The sequence below is a fragment of the Lepisma saccharinum genome, chromosome 1 (genome assembly GCF_977018435.1).
Source record: "Lepisma saccharinum chromosome 1, izLepSacc3.1, whole genome shotgun sequence".
In the NCBI taxonomy this organism is placed as follows: Eukaryota; Metazoa; Arthropoda; class Insecta; order Zygentoma; family Lepismatidae; genus Lepisma; species Lepisma saccharinum.
The window spans coordinates 49888765-49905846 of NC_139229.1; the positions used below are offsets into that span (position 1 = coordinate 49888765).

Sequence of the window (17082 nt, forward strand, 5' to 3'; positions counted from 1 at the left end):
GAATTTGTATCTATAGGTGTGTTTCATGTGACGTCAGGATGCGCACAGCCGCCATGTTTAGGGCAAATTTTATTTGTCGCTCACGAGGACCACGTAGAGTTAGTTGCATCTGCACCAAATGCATGTTGTTTTTTTTTTTTTTTTGTTGTTGTTGTTGTTTTTGCCTCAATCAAGGCGGCTCGCAGCCACAATGCAACAGTTTGTACCGTAGGTGAAACACACCTATACGATTCACTAAGTATTAAAACTGTGTGCTCAAGACAATAAAATCAACACGTGAACCAGATTGTTGGAAAAAAAAAGACAGCTGTACTCGATCATAGATAAATTTGGTGTAGAGTCATTTTTGTACTGAGATATCGCAATGTGTAAGTGAAGAAAAGAATGAAGTCACCTTTATCATAGCCACGATATATAAAACGGTCGACATTGGTGTTGAAAAAGTGCTCTGTATTTTGTTTTAGAATCTCGACACTATAAATTACAATGGCAGCTTTCCTCATCAGTCTAGAGACAAAGACTGCGGGTTAGGTGGTTAACAGATACTTCCGAGACAATATCTAAATAATACTCACATATGCAAAAAGTAAATCATTTTTATTTTCTCGTATTTTCGACAAGCGCAAAACAGCCTGTCACGCCTGGAAACTTGAATTATTTTATTCTTATTTCATTTCTTCGTTGCTAACCTGGTTCATTTCGACGACAGCAATTAATCGATGGAAGCAAAAACAATACGATAAGTCAAACTTAAAAAAAGAACAAGTGTCGGCTTGCGTGCATACACACATACACACACACACACACACCTCGCCACGAAAACAGTCCATTCAAGGTCACGCCACCCACTTACAGTGTTGCCAATGAGCAACAATTTCAACCGACGAAATCAACAGCATACGTACAACGCGCGAAGTGTCGACCGAGCAGCTTAGAAGTGTGGCAACCCTGGATGGCCAGGGGTGTGCAAGAGTCAAGGGGAAACTCCGACCTTGACTGGACTGTTTTAGTGGCGAGAGCTTTAGGTAATGTCTGACAAGACTCAAACAGAAAACTCGCTGGAACCAAGTTTACATGCATAACCTACACCTCCAGCTCCGTGCCCAAGGGTACTGATGGCTTTATCTGCAACAATCTTCCCTCCCTACACTCTCTTATCATCTTACCGGTTTGTCAGTCACCGGTTTGTCAGCCACAGCAGCAGGGAAGGTTACAGGTCCACTACTGGCACGATTACTGTTATGATAACTTATAGTTCCAGCTGTAAAAAGAAAGAAAATGTTATGGTAACAAATGAGCACATTACAAACACTACTAAAAGAGCAATGCCTCCTCTCGGTCATCTGTACAGATTCATTGAAATCCAAAACCAATCATCAATCAGGGCCTCCCCGATGGCGCCGTGGTAGCGTCGTCGCCTTGAAATCAAGGGGTCCCTCGTTCGATACCCGGTGGAGGCACAAATGGTTCGGATCCTACATAAACTGTAGGTCCAGTCCCGATTAGCCTTACTGTGCATAAAGTGGACTTTAAACAACAAATCAATCAATCAATTAGCATATTTTTCAAATCCCTTATCTCCATAATTTTCTTGAATACTGCTCCCCTATCTGGATCGTGACTTCAAAAACTAATCTCTCCCAGATTGATTCTGTCCTCAATTTTTTTCCTCGGCACTGCCCGCCACCTTCTCTGAGGCACCTCCATAAACAGATATTTTGTCTGTCTTGAATATCCAAGCACCACACAATCGTCGCGAATTAGGAGACATGAAATTCTTCCATAAAATCATGAATCGCAAAATTAAATCTGAATTTCTGATCAGCAAATTTCATCAACGAGTCCACACACGGCCAACACGCAACGTAAAGCTCTCTCACAATACCACTACAAGGCTCTTCCTTTTACAGGCTTCTTGGCTCATATAATAACCTGCCTCCAAAGGTTATATTCTTGAAAGAGCACAGTTTCAGAAAATCGTTAACAATGTATGTGTAATCTTACATTTTTTCTGTGGCATCTAGTACTCTATTGCTTTGTTGATATTATTGTTGTTTTCGTGGTGTTACGTTATTATTTCAGTATAAAATGATAATGCTCTACTGTATCTGAAACTTTGGTACAATAAATAAATAAGACATCCAATCTCTCTCATTCGGGGCTCATTCAATCATCAATCAGTTTATTAGTTAATTAAATATTTTTGTGTTCTTATTAGCAAAATATTATTACTTTTTTTATGTTTTCTTTCTTATGGTACTAATCAAGTGTCCTCGTTTCGCTTTGGTTACTGTGGTTACTTGATACTTTCGGGCCTCCCCGATAGCGCAGTGGTAGCTTCGTTGTCTTGTAATCAAGGTGTCACGGGTTCGATACCCGGTGGAGGCACATAATGGTTCGGATCCAACTTTAAACTGTAAGTCCAATCCCAATTAGCCTTACTGTGCATAAAGTGGTCTTAAAACACCAAATCAATCAATCGAGACTTTCAGGTAGACTATTAGATCTACAAAGATAAAATTTTGTCAACTGCCAGACCTGCTGAAAAACATCTCAATGCAATTTAAATTGTCTGCAAAGGAATCTGTCTCCCTCCGAACATTTCCCTCGACTTCAGAAATTGTTCTGGGGCCTCGTGGTTTACACCCTTTTCTTTAGGTGTGGTGGGGTTAGATCTGTTGATCTGGATGGCTAATTGATATTCCGGAATCTGGAAATGAGGCACCCAGGGAAATGTTCTAATTGGCACTCATTATGTATATTTAGTGGACCATCTTGTTGCCTCCACATTTGTGTAAGATCGAGCCACCTCATTTCAGGAAGGAAAAAATTGCAGGGATCCGCATTACGGTTGCACCATTCTTGTCCTCAAAAAATCACTCAAGCATGGACCTTTGCACACCACACTGTTGTGCGAGGATCTTTCATGTAACGGTTGCCGGTTCTGTCTAGCCCAGAATCTGCAGTTTTGTTTAGTAAAGTAACCACATAAGTGGAAATGAGCTTCATCTGACGAGATCAGGTGTCCAATGTCATTGTCCCTAAACAACAGAATGTCACTCTGTGAGCCTTATCTGTATGGTGCAAATGCAGCACAATCTACAGCTTATAAGAATACAGCTCCAAGTTGTTCTTTTTTTTTTGTTTTTCTTTCAAAATTCTGCAAAACACTGGTATGAGGAATATGCATGTCTTGAGCCAATCTGCTAGTAGAATTACTGGGACTTTATTGACCTGTATTCTCCACACGTTCAGTGTTCCCTGCGCTACGAGACGTGCGACGCCGTTAAGGTGAAGGTTTCTTGTTAGCATTTGTTCCCATACGGAGTTTACGAGCGCACAGGATTACCTTCGTGTTGTCGCAATCGCCTTTGTACTGTATCAAAGGAGTTTCCACTAGTGAGGAGCACTTTCACAAATTCACAGCAATAATCAAATGAAAATTGAATTAATATTAACTCCCAACTTCAGGCTTCCAAATACATTGCGTTTGAAAAATGTTAGAATATTTCTACTGATTGAAATTACAAAATGTTTTCCATTAATATGATCCATCCTGTATATGTTCTGCATTTTGAATGATACTATTACTTGAGAGCTTGCAGGTGTGATTATTGAACATCTTCTGGTTGGTATTTTTGACATCTTCTTAACCCACAAATGAATTTCCTCCTTTCAATGACATCAACAGAAGTGCTGTTAGCTGCTAGACTGGCTACTTGAAACCCAAATTATTGTAATTACTATTGTATTTGCCCACACACATGTGGCCGAAAAGACACTACTCACCTTGACTAATTGGTCCACTTGCAATAAGAAAGTGGTATTTGTTATTCTTTAAGTCAAACTCTTTTCCATTAATTGTAGTAACAGCTTTCCGCATAAATTTACAGTACAATTGCCCATCATTTAATGATCCATTAATGAACTGTACTCCATCCTGATTAAAGAAAAAATATCATGATGTTTTAAATTTTACTCAGCAAAGTCAATGGTATTTCAAAAGCTAAAAACTTATGTAGAAAATAATAAAGCTACATTTAGTTTTCTAAAAAAAACAACAACTTGAAAAGTTTTACTAATTTGGTAGTGTAAAGTGAATTCTACATCGACAAGTATGTAATTTAGGGTGTAGAACCTACGCGTAATTCAGTTTTCGGTTGTGTTAACCATAATAGCCATGCATTATCGTTGCCATGTCCAAAAAAGAGCAACTTTATATTGCCAATATATAAGGCATTCTTTGCGGAACCTTATACATATAACGATATAAACAAGACACATACATAGAAGGTGTTGTCGTACAACACCGACATAGTTGCACAAGGGGCCTCCCCGGAGGCGAATTATCGTCACCTTGTAATCAAGTGGTCCCAGGCTAGATACCCGGTACAGGGACAGTGCACAGTGGTTCGGATCCCACTTTAAACTATAAATCCAGTCCCAATTAGCCTCTGTGCATAAAGTGGACTTCAACAATATTTGCACATGGCGTAAATAACATCAAGAACAAATTTCCTCAGTAAGGTTGTCTTCGTCTACTCGTTTTTACGTTAGGTAACTACGTAAGACGACATTTTCTAAACTGTATGTATGCAGCCATTCAATACAAATTCAAAGTTCCCACCGTCATTCATTTTTTTTGTCTGCTAATACGTCGTGTCCCAAATCGGGGTTTCAAGCTATAGTGCAACAGACGAAGGCGAATGTTCATATCGTACAGTGGGATCCATAAGTATTGCTCAGCAAATTGTCCATGACTATTTTCGTTGGTTTTTTATCTCCATCCTACGTGTTCCTAAGGACTCTATTTTTACGTCTGCTGGTTCAGAGGTTGTAATAAGATAGTTTGGTGTTTTGTGTCAGTTCCTGAAGCTCTCATTGCATAAAACAAAGGGAGTAAACGTGGTGATGGACAATTTGCTTGGTAATACTTATAGATCCCACTGTATATGTACGATAAGAATGGCGGTGAAAGTTTGCTACCCTGAGCGTTTATCATTTGTTTCCCATCACAGCGGCGTAGGTGTATTACAAGATGGCGATTCCCGTGCAGAAGTACTTTTGTGTCATTCAATTTGCAAGGTGTGGTTCTGCTGTTTCAGTTCGGCGAACTTTTCGACGGCGATTTGGAAGCGATTCTCTGTCCGATGACAACATTCTCAAGTTGCTAGACTTGAGAAACAGGATTGTTGCAGCTGTTCAACCTATCAATCCAGACATGCTGACTCGTATTTGGGAAGCATTGGACTACCGGATAGATGGGTGCCGTGTCACGAACGGTGCTTACATTGAACATTTATAAGGTACACTATTGAGTTGTTGATTACTCACATATAAGCTTTGTCTTTGTACCCCACATATACTGTATAAGGGAAATTAAACGACTATGAAACCCCTATAATCATTTTAGGACACGCTGTATAATAAAATTAACAACATAACATATTTCGCATTTTTGTTAATTAGCGTAGCACTCATATCGTCGCGATTAACCAAAAGAGGAAGAAAAGCGACGTAAACTAGCGAATAAAGTAAATTCAAAGGTACCCCACGCTCTAGAGAACAGCCCTTGCTTATACAGCCTGTCCATAGCATACTAAAGTACTGTCAGTGGCAATCCTAAATTTGTACAGCATGGCTGCATAAATACATGATAGGAAACTCAATTTTTCCAGTTCTCCTAGCGTCGAAACGAAGCAAACGCATCTAAGGAAAGTCGTTCGTTTTGATGTTCTTTCCGTTCTAGGAAAGTTTGCCAGCGTTGTACAGTCACAGGCAATTGTGGGTTGTAATGATTCTATTGAAAGTAGATTCTGTATAATACTATAGACACTCCTGGATTGCAACAACCCTAATCGATAGAATCATACAACACAGAATTGTCCGTGAAAGTACGACGACAATCTAAATGTTTTTTACGTATTGGGAAATGCATTCCCACCTTATTTTTTTTTCAATTATACTTACTCTTGGTAATGGTTGATTGCTTTTCCCTTCATTCCAAGACATGAATATGTTCACTCCATATATACCTGCAGCACATTCCACAACACTGTCTTGGCCCTGAAATGCAGAAAATGGTATCAATTAAAATTCTACAACAGTATGTTTACCTCGTGATGACAAAACGACGGTAAGAAGTGGATTTAACCATTGAAACTAATTGCAAATCTATGCGCTAGTATTTGCAATGTGCAGATAGGAAAATATGTCAGAAACTGAACACACTAAATCTAGTACACGAATCCGCATTTTCTGATGTACGATGCTTTCTCCTTTATAAGCAATAAACCCATGTATAGTTTATGGCTTGAGAAAACATGAATATTCTGACGGGTAGCTGCTTATTAATACATAACGTGCAATATAAACTATTTCCCGATGTTTAAAACGAACAATAACATTTTTTTTCTGTTTCACTATGTTACAATGTAAACACAAAATGTAATACAAATAATACACCCTACAATGTAATTTGACTCTATGAGTTTCATGAGCCGCGGTCTATGGCTTTGTAACTTCAAGTTCCCGCATAAACGTTTGACGGTGCTACTGGCTACTACCGGAACTCCTTGCCACAGGCTATGGTAAAAATTCTTACCTAGAGATTATCCTTGTTCTGGTGTTTAATATCTGCACATTGCAACACTATCGTTCCGTGGCTTCACATTCAAACGATACATTCACTTTACCGCTAACACGTCATTCCACACAAACACGTGCAGCGTAACCTTTGTTACGGGCCGGGGCTGATTCAGTCACCCTTCGCGATTATAAAAGAAGGTGTGGAACTTACCATGATCGCGTCATCCGAAAGTGCAACTGCCACGTATTCGCTACCATTAGTTCTTCCCCCTAGTTCAAATACATAGTCGTCTTCTTTTGCCATAGCTGTGGTGAAAAAGTCACACTTCTGCTCGGTCACGCAATTCGGAGGAAATCCAAAACATATCTTCTTATCGTCGCAGCCTCTGTACATAGCATTAAAAGCACCCTGCAATAAAACATTACACAAAAATAATTGTAATTAAATATTACCTTGTAAACACATGGCGGGTATGTTTAAGGTCATAAATGTACCTTTGAAATCATATTGTTTTCAATTCTTAGTCTTAGAGTGAGGACACAGTACAGAATGGCGACTCTCAAGAAGAGAACATTTATTACCATCGTGAGATAAAGCATTCCGTACAGTCATGTTCAAAGAAACGTATACCCAATTTGCCAGCAACATTAATTATTCATTAATTCTGTTTATTCAAAATAAGGTATGAAGCCTGAAACACAAACCTGTTAGTAAAGCCGAAAGTATACTCGAACACCTCCAGTACAAGAACACCCCGTGCAGGATTATACGACGTAAACGGAAAGAGAAGAAATATGGCGATGGACAATTTGCGTGTACATATCTTCCAGCGATGGACAATTTGCGTGTACATATCTTCCAGCGATGGACAATTTGCGCATACATATTTTTCAGATTTTGACTACACGTTTCAACACATAATGAAACAGTGTGTTCAAGACACAATAAAATCGACACTTTAACAAGATTATTGTAAGAAACCTTGAAAGAGAAAAGTGAAATCACACTTCTACAGACACAGACACTATTATTACCTTACTCTATGGTACAGTGGGATCCATGAGTATTACCGTGCAAATTGTCCATCGCCATGTTCGTGCACTTTCTTTTACCCAATAAGAGCTTCAAGAATTAAAAGAAAACTCAAAACAAGCTGTTGACAACTTCTGCATCAGCATACATAAAAATCCATCACTTAAAAACGTCTAGGAAGTAAGAGAAAAATTAACGAAAATAGTCATGAACAATTTGCACGGCAATACTCATGGATCCCACTGTACAGGATCAAAGATAAACTTTCCCTTCCTAGAGATGGCAGTGCGTATACACACACGCAACACGGAATCATTGACGTCACTACCCAGAAGTGATAAGCGCTCTCATAATCCGCACAAGCCCCGTAGCTAGACATTTTGACTCCCTGGGCAGGATTGTGGTTTGAAAAATCTAATCAGATTGCTACTTGGTAGGGTTTTGTTTTCGGAAGTGTGACGTCACCAATCATGTGACTTATGATGATTTGATTTTTTATTTTGAATTTAAAATTTTGGGAGCGTCAGCACTTAGGCTATGTGCTCCCGTCACATTATACGGGGGCCAGCCCCTTATCATTACAAATAACAACTCTAGCGTTGCATAACTAAAAATGTTACAATGTTCTGTTTCTGTTAAAAGCTGAGGCCGTAAACGGGCACTCAGCACACACAAGGACAACAAAAAGGACAACACACACAAAATTATACTGGCCATAGTGCCAGTCGCCAGAGCCTCGTTAGTCTTTAGTCCAGGGTGCACTACGTGGAAGTGGTGACTTATGATGAGTAGCCTCGTGTAGGTGGAAAAACAACTCGCTCCTCTCAATTTGGCAGCCGTTGGAGGCACTTCGTCTCCTACACTGCTGGTTAGGTGGGCTCGGTAATGCCGAATCAAATGGTCTGTGCACTGGTACTCTATATGACATAATTATGTTTATATAATTGCACTAGTTCATTTATTAATATTGCACGTGTTATTATCTTGTTTCTTCAAGCCAGTGCCGGATCTACAAATCTTGGGCCTCCCCGAAAAATATTACCAAAGGCCCCGACTACCTACCTACATTTACACAAACATATATATACATATATGTACATATATGTACACACACATACATACACATATATAATATTTGTGTGTGTGTAATTCTTGATCTCATGTTGACAAAGTCACATATAAGGGCCTAGAGGATAATTAATTTGGTCATCCCCTTTAGTTTATATAATTATAGAGGAAAGTTGATAATTATTCATAATCGATATTACATGCGTTAAATCTAAGGGTGGTTACAATGCTATACAGTAAATAGTGGACAAACAAGTTGAAAGTGGAGAGTGAAAACAATATAGGGTTTATCAAAACCGCCAATTACACTTGTTTAATACATTTGTGACGGTAAGAAGCGGAGCAAGGAAGAAGTGATAAACGAAGAGGAGAAGAGCGTAATGAGAATAGAGGGTAGAGAAAATGCACAGAAGGTACTGTAAATTGTTACGAATGCGGGTGCAGGATATTTGAATCTTAGTGTACATCACATTTGGTCACTTACAAAATTATAATTCGTGATTTTAGTGGTCTAAACGCATGTAAAATCGAAAATCCTAAGAGGAAGATTTTATCCTACACCGAACTTAAACAAACAAATTTCTCGCCTGCAGAAAAAAATATACAGGGTGTAACAAAAGTCCCATTACTCCCCCTTTGAATTGTAGACAAACCTGCAAAATGTTATTTTAACAGCATGCGTATGATGAGAGAATGGTGTACCATTAAATCAGACCAATGACCACCATTTACTCCAGAGGATCTGTGTGCACACCGCCATTTTCATGGCACAGTATTATTCACCTCCAGGTGCGATGTGAAATCCTCTGTAACGTAAGATGTCAGATCTGGATTTCGGGGTGGCCATTTTTAAAGAATTCCTCAATGATGTGTTCAGAGACAAATGGATTGGACGAGGTCGCGAAATTTACCAGCACCTCTAAAATTGCCACCCCGAAGTCCAAGTCTGACATCTTGTGATAATGCGCTATGGGGACACATCAAACAGAAAGTCTCCCATAATCGTTACCAGACAACTGAGGAACTTCAAGAAGCTGTTCGGAGTGCGTTTGCTTCCCTCACGCCAGCCAAGTTACGGAGGATTTCACATGTAATAATAATACTGTGCCATGAAAATGGCGGTGTGCACACAGATCCGCTGGAGTAAATTGTGGTCATTGCTTTGATTTAATGGTATGCCATCCTCTCATCATACGCATGCTGTTAAAATAACATTTTGCAGGTTTGTCTACAATTCTAAGGGGGGGTAATGGGACTTTTGGTACACCCTGTACTAAGCACGGTGTTTATTAGATATTCACAATTGGTTTGTTTGTTATTACTACCATAGGCGTAGCTACGGGGTGTGCCTAGGCACACCCTAATGGCAGTGATCAGAACGCTACATTTTAAAAGTAGTTTCGCTACAACTACAGCTACTCTTCCAAAATGTAGCTTCGCTACAGCTACAGCTACATTTACCAAAAAGTAGCTCGCTACGCTACTCCTGTTCGCTACTCGCTACATCGCTACTTTTTGCGCTACTTCTGCTTAAAAAAAAAAAACACCTTAAAAACAACGATATGGGTACTAAAAAAATCCCCTACAACTGGTAAATAGATTCTGTTATTCATTATAATGATTCCAGTCATTTGATAATTTTGATAGCAATGTTACTTCAGTTACTTATTTTTACTATAGTTTTTGAGAATACCATACCTATGCAAGTGGCATATCAATTCAAATTTTATATATGAATATTGCAATTAGGGTGTTACCCAAATTACATAATTATTACAATTATACACAAATAAAATTTGGTAGAATTAAGTATTTATGTTCACATCAACATATTTTTCTTGAGAATAAATATTTCATTATCATTCTTCCTCGTTCTCACAATTAGCCGAAAGTGGTAGAAAGCAACTATAGATAAGAGAATAATTAAATAAACTATTTATCCTCATTGTCATGATTGAGAGAAGTGGAAGAATAGATGAGGAGGTAAACAAAGGAGGACAAATGAATGGTGGTGGACTATATCAAAGCGTTCGAAGATTAATATGGAATAGGGATGTACCTCTGAAATGCAAGAAGGTAATATGTAACACATACTATGTGCCAATAATTACGTATGGAGCAGAGACTTGGACAATGACATAGAGAGACAAAGAAAATATGCAGGCAGTGGAGATTAAATTTTTAAGGAGTCTTTTGAGGAAGACTAGAAGAGATAGAATAAGAAATGAGGAGATCCGACAGACAGTGGGTGTAGTGAAGCTTCAGGACAGAATAGATCAGGCACAGATGAGATGGTTCGGACACATGAAGAGGATGGATGCAGAAAGACTACCAGTAAGAGCTTACAATGCACAAGGAGTGGGAATAAGGTCAAGGGGGAGACTGAGATGTCGGTGGAAAGAGCAGATAGTGGAGAGTGTTAGGAGACAAGATTGGAACACCTTGGAAAGAGAGGAGTTCTGAAAGACCAGGAAAAAAATGGAGAGGCTTGACTTCTACGCCGACCCAGCCAGAGGCAGGAAACAGCGAAGGATGATGATGATGATGTCATGATTAGCAAAAGTTACAGAAAAGTGACGCAAAAGTAGGAGAAATACATAAATTTGAAAACTATGTACAAGGTGGTTATAATTAAAGTGACGGTGTTCAGAGTGGTACAGCACGGGCTGTAATGAGAGTAGCAGTCTGAAACTTCGTAGATATGATAATCAAGCAATGCGCTCGCGAATTATGCAAAAAAAAAAAGTTCCAATTCTCGCCACCAGGGTAAAAAATGGCGCTGTAAGCAGTCAAAACGTGGTATAGTTACAGGAAAAAGGCAGGAAAGATCAAACACATGAGAACAATGGCTGTGGCATGTTTATTAGGAACTATGGTTACAAGAACTGTTCAATATGGCCTCCCAATTCAGCAACATGCTGCATTCGTAACACGGCATGGTCGACGGTTGCTCGCAGCATGTCTGGTGAAATCTGAGCGACATGTCGTTGTATGCTAGCCTTCAGATCAGGCAGAGACCGGACATGTCCCTGATAGACACGATCTTTTAAATATCCCCACAGCCAGAAGTCACATGGATTAAGGTCGGGGGATCTGGAAGGCCAATCATCTGGAAACTGCCTAGAGATGATGCGGTCATTAGTGAAGGTTTCTCGCAGCAAATCTTTCACGTGGCGAGCGACATGTGGTGTTGCCCCATCTTGCATGAAAATGGTGGTGTGTTCACAGTTCCGTTCTTGCAAAGCTGGAATCACGTGTTGCACAAGGAGGTCCCTATAACGTGCAGATGTCAATGTACACCTAACAGGCCCTCGAGGTGTCATCTCCTCAAAGAAAAACGGACCAAGAATGAAGGAGCTAGTGAACCCACACCATGCAGTCACGTAAACTGAGTGCAATGGTTGTTCCTGCACAACATGTGGACGAGTGGAACCCCATATGCGACAGTTCTGAGTATTCACTGTACCGACCAGAGTAAAATGCGCCTCGTCAGTCCACAGAATATTCCCCGGCCACATGTCATCCACTTCCATGCGTGCCAAAAACCGATGGGCAAACTCACGGCGTTGTGGAATATCTTGGGGTTTCAATTGGTGCACAATTTGAATCTTGTAGGGATACCAGTGTAAAATGCACCGCAATACCTTGCGAACTGTTGACCAGGGGAGTGACAATTCACGTGCCACAGCTCTAGCACTGGTTGCAGAAGTTGAGGCATGTGCTGCACGGTCAGCTACAGCTACAGCAACTTCGTCCACAACTTCCACGGGGATGGGCCGCCTTCCTCTCCCTGGTGCAACACCCAATTCACCTGTTTCCTCGAATTTCTTCATCATCTTCTTCAGCCCATTAATTGACATGGGCCCTCTTCTCAGCCCTTTCTGTTGGCGATATTTCCGCAGTGCAGCGTTACTATTGCTCCCATTCTGGTAAAACAACTTCACTAGCAGTGCACGGTCTTTCTTCGCAATAGCCATTGCTTTTTACACGGGAAAAATCAAACTTTTAATGTTCGGCGAACATTCACATCACTAAAGGAAAAAAAAGCAACAAGCGTCACCAACAACAACCAGGGAGCTCACACAATGGTTAGGCAATGTCACCGACTTTGACGTCAGAGTTACGGAAAATTCCACGTTTTGACTGCTTACAGCGCCATTTTTACCCTGGTGGCGAGAATTGGAACTATTTTTTTTTTTTTTTTGCATAATTCGCGAGCGCATTGCTTGATTATCATATCTACGAAGTTTCAGACTGCTACTCTCATTACAGCCCGTGCTGTACCACTCTGAACACCGTCACTTTAATTATAACCACCTGGTATATTAACTAAAGAAAATTGTCGTTTCTGCAGGAAAGTCAATAACTTGTACACAGGCACGTATCCAGAGGGGGGCTTAGGGGGCTCGAGCCCCCCGAAAGTTTTAGGTTTACACTAGATAAAATGAGTTTTTTTTGTTTATTGTGGTGTGATATAAAATAAGGTGACAATAATTTAAGGAGAGAAATAATTATCGAGGCAAGACGGAGAATGTTCCGTAACCCTGTTATTGATAATAGCACATATCCAAGATGGGGCACAGGGGGCTCGACCCTCTCCCCAGAAATTTTTCAGTTAACGTTAGAAAAAATTAGGTTTTTGGCTTCTTGAATAATGTGAAAATAATTTAAGGACAGAAATAATTATCGAGGCAAGACGGAGAATGTTTTATACCCTTGTTATTCTTAATAGCATGTATCCAAGGTGGGGATGAGGTGGCTCGAGCCCCCCCTTCTCCTCAGGAAATTTTTCAATTTACACTAGATAAAATTAGATTTTTGGCATCTTGAATAATGTGAAGATAATTTATAAATCTGAGAGAAATAATTATCGAGACAAGACGGAGAGTGTTCTATAACCCTATTATTGTCAATAGCACGTATCCAAGGTGGGAATCAGGGGACTCGAGCCCCCCTTCAGGAAATTTTTCTGTTTACACTAGATAAAATTAGGATTTTGGCTTCATGAATAATGTGATGATAATTTGGGAGAAATAATTATCGAGATAAGACAGAGAATGTTCCCTGTTATTGTTAATAGCAAGTATCCAAGGTGGGGTTGAGCTGGCTCGAGCCCCCCCCCCCCAGGATTTTTTTTTTACACTAGTTAAAATTAGGTTTTTTGCTTTTGGAATAATGTGACGATGATTTAAGGAGATAGACAATTATCGAGACAAGACGGAGAATGTTCTAACCCTGTTGTTGATAATATTGCAAGTAAGCTTTTCTTGCGCTTTTGGTGTTGTCGCAGCGCACTTAAGCACTATGTAGAGACTTATCAGTATTTGGAAGCTGCACAGCAAAGGTAGCGCCACACGTAGGGCGATTCGTTGTAATATCAAATCTCTGGAAGGCGGGTGAGGGCACGTTCTTGAATGAGAGAAGGAGTCAACTACTGGCAATATTAACGAATCGTTTTATCTGCAGAACGTTCTAGAATATAATGAGGATATAAATACGCGGATTCAATTTTTCGGTTGATCTGTACAAAGAATCGGTTAATGAGATTTCAGAGGTAAGTGTGACAATTCATACAGTCGATTAGTGATCAGTCAGTGTCCTCTGGTTGCTTTATATAGTGATTCGAAAATTAAGACATTGACAACAGCAGAACTTCCGGGGCCTCAGTGTAGTGCTAGTTCGGGTCGAAGGCAGAAGAGATCAAGGCCTCTCTCTCTCTCTCTCTCTCTCTCTCTCTCTCTCTCTCTCTCTCTCTCCCTCTCTCTCTCTTTCTCTCTCGTGAATATTTCAGCAGTTCCGGATATTGGGGTGGTTTATTAAAACAGAAATAAGCTCCATAGATCAACTAAAAATCAAAGTTTTGAGTGACGATTTAGTTTTGCCAGAACTAAATTTCGTATATGCAGTCCGAGAATTTCATAGTATAAAAAAAATACTTTGTTTAAGCTTACTGGGTTTGAAACACATTCAAACACTTAACTACCATAAAGAGACAGCCGAAATTTTTATGAATGTCGAGAAGAGAAAGCAAGAAGATGTTGCATATGTAGACAGTTTAGGCGGAAATTGCAGGCTCTACCAGAACCCGAATCAGGGCTCTACCAACTGAGCCACCTAGCCATCCTTGACTTCAACCGATTTTTCGTTAAAATGTCTACATAGTACATGTCCTGTGTATATCAAATCGTAAGGTGTTGCCTGTATAGTGAACAAGCACAGAAAATATAGGAGACAGAAGAAAACTGAGGAGCATTCCCACTGGTTGAGGAGAATTTTTTTCTTCTGTGGTCAACAAGAGCTACTACTTCGAGGTGACAATGACAGTGGCCTACTAAGGAGATTTCACACCATGTCGCCTGAGGATTTCACAAGTCGAAATTAGGTTTGTGTGGCCTTTTGTGTCGCTACGGTGTGAAACGTTGCTGTTGATTGGCCCATTCCAATCGACATGTATCGCGTGTCCTTCGGTCTGAAACCTTCCTAAGTCTTGAAAATCCAAGTCACAAGGATGGAAAATTAGGGTCTTGTTAAGGTTAGGTGTGAAGGCAGGCAGTCGACAGCACCCTAAAGGATCATATCCAAACCTGCAGGAAGAACGCATCTTACTTTAATCTCCAATACGGAATGATAAAAACTTCCTGTGGGTTGATTTTTAAAAATGTGTCCGAGATAAAGAGTGGCGTGCCCAGGATTTTCGGAAGGGAGATGGGTTACGCATACCTACTATTTTTGGTGGTCAGTCCTGATTTTGTCATTTTTTCCTGTCTTTGACGTTCTTCTTTTATGTTTTAAAAAAAGGAATACTGGGTCAAATGGGGTTATGACCTCACCAACCCTCCCTTGGGCACGTCACTGGAGATAAAGGAGTAAGCATTTGATCATACTGGGAGACGAAATATTAGATGTGTTGGGAACGAAAGGGTTTTCACTGTGCATTAATTGTTTCGTGATCCAGTCGTATTCGAGAAGATTTCCTTTGTTTCGTGCCGATATATGTATGACAAGACAGTGGAGGCTGTGACAGGCATTCTTGAACACTTGTGAGTGCTAAGGCCTGAATCTGAACAATTTGGTGGGTTTCGGCTTTTATAAGAGCTGCAAACATGGAAGGACAAGACACGTTAGTGGTATTCAGGCTCGAATCAGAGAGAAATATTCGAGAGCTGTCTGCGTCCAGTTTGCAGCCCACAATTTGAATCTCGCGTTGTCGAGTGGATTTTACATCCAATGCATGTGTAACAGCTTTGTAAAAACACGCAAAACACCATATATGTTTTTATGCCTGATGAGAAGAAATTAACAAACGTACTGAGTTGGTTCCGGCACACAATGTTATTGCATGGAAACAGAGGAGTCGAGTGGTAAAAAATGTTCCGATTTCACGTTCTGATTAAAATGACAGCCTTACAGTGGCGACGGTTTAAGGGATAGTTGCTCCCCATTTTTTGCCTCAACATTATGGCCTCTTAATGATAAGCCTTGTCTACCAAGAGAAAGTAAACTTTCCTTGCACCGCCCTCCGCCCCCCCCCCCCCTCTGTTTTGGAACCCAATGGCCACCACTGGTCTAAAATATACAATTGTGAGGTTCTTACTATACCCCTTCAAAATGGTGTTGACCCCCCCCCCCCCGAAAGGAATTCCTGGATACGTGCCTGCTTGTACATACTTTTTGCAATATGATAAAATTATTGAGGAAACTGTCGTGTAAACCTAAGTGTTCTAAACGTATTGTAATTTTAAAATTTGTGAACAAATACTATCTCAAAAATAACTGTAATTCCAGAAACTCTATCATTCTTGTAACAATAATTTCTTGCTGGTGAGATCCTATATACTGACGATGATCAATGCTGTTAACGTACTGAGCCATTTATTGCTGGCACTATTCTCTTGTCAGTGCAGTGGAAATTCCATCACTCGTTTTTGCACTGCAAGTTGTGTCTTACACAGCAATTAATGACATTTTGGTGTCTCTTACACCATGAATATCCACAGGATTTGTTCCGGGGGTGACGCAAACGAGGCACTTTTTTCCAGTGGTGCAGCAAACGAGGCATGTTTCTCCCCAAAATAGCGATGCAGCTAAAAAAACGTAGCTGTTAGCAGGAATATATTCATATATGTCACTTAGTTATCTGGATATCTGAATTCTTCAGATACTAATTAAATAAATTACGCAGATATCTATAATCTACAATCTAGATAATCTGTATCTCCATGTAATAGACTGTCTTTATGAACCTCCTGCAACATTAAGGGTTATTGTCGATTTTTTCTGACACTGTTGCCACATTCAAAATTCACCTCAAAATGCCAAGAAAAAATGTAGCTGTAGCGAAATTTTCGCTACAACTACAGGAATTTTGTAGCTTCGCTACCGCTACAACTACA

The 17082-nt window shown here is 40.1% G+C and overlaps 1 protein-coding gene across 1 annotated transcript in view; it reads right to left on the minus strand.

Moving 5' to 3' along the window:
* Positions 1 to 17082, minus strand: part of LOC145994957 (ferric reductase 1-like) — a 177313-nt gene that overhangs the window by 138780 nt on the left and 21451 nt on the right. The window contains exons 5-8 of the mRNA XM_083131491.1: positions 6800 to 6997; positions 5971 to 6066; positions 3790 to 3940; positions 1167 to 1261 (exon numbers count right to left, since the gene is read on the minus strand). Of these exons, the coding sequence (XP_082987617.1) occupies positions 1167 to 1261; positions 3790 to 3940; positions 5971 to 6066; positions 6800 to 6997 (540 nt within the window). The remainder of the gene's footprint in view (positions 1 to 1166; positions 1262 to 3789; positions 3941 to 5970; positions 6067 to 6799; positions 6998 to 17082) is intronic.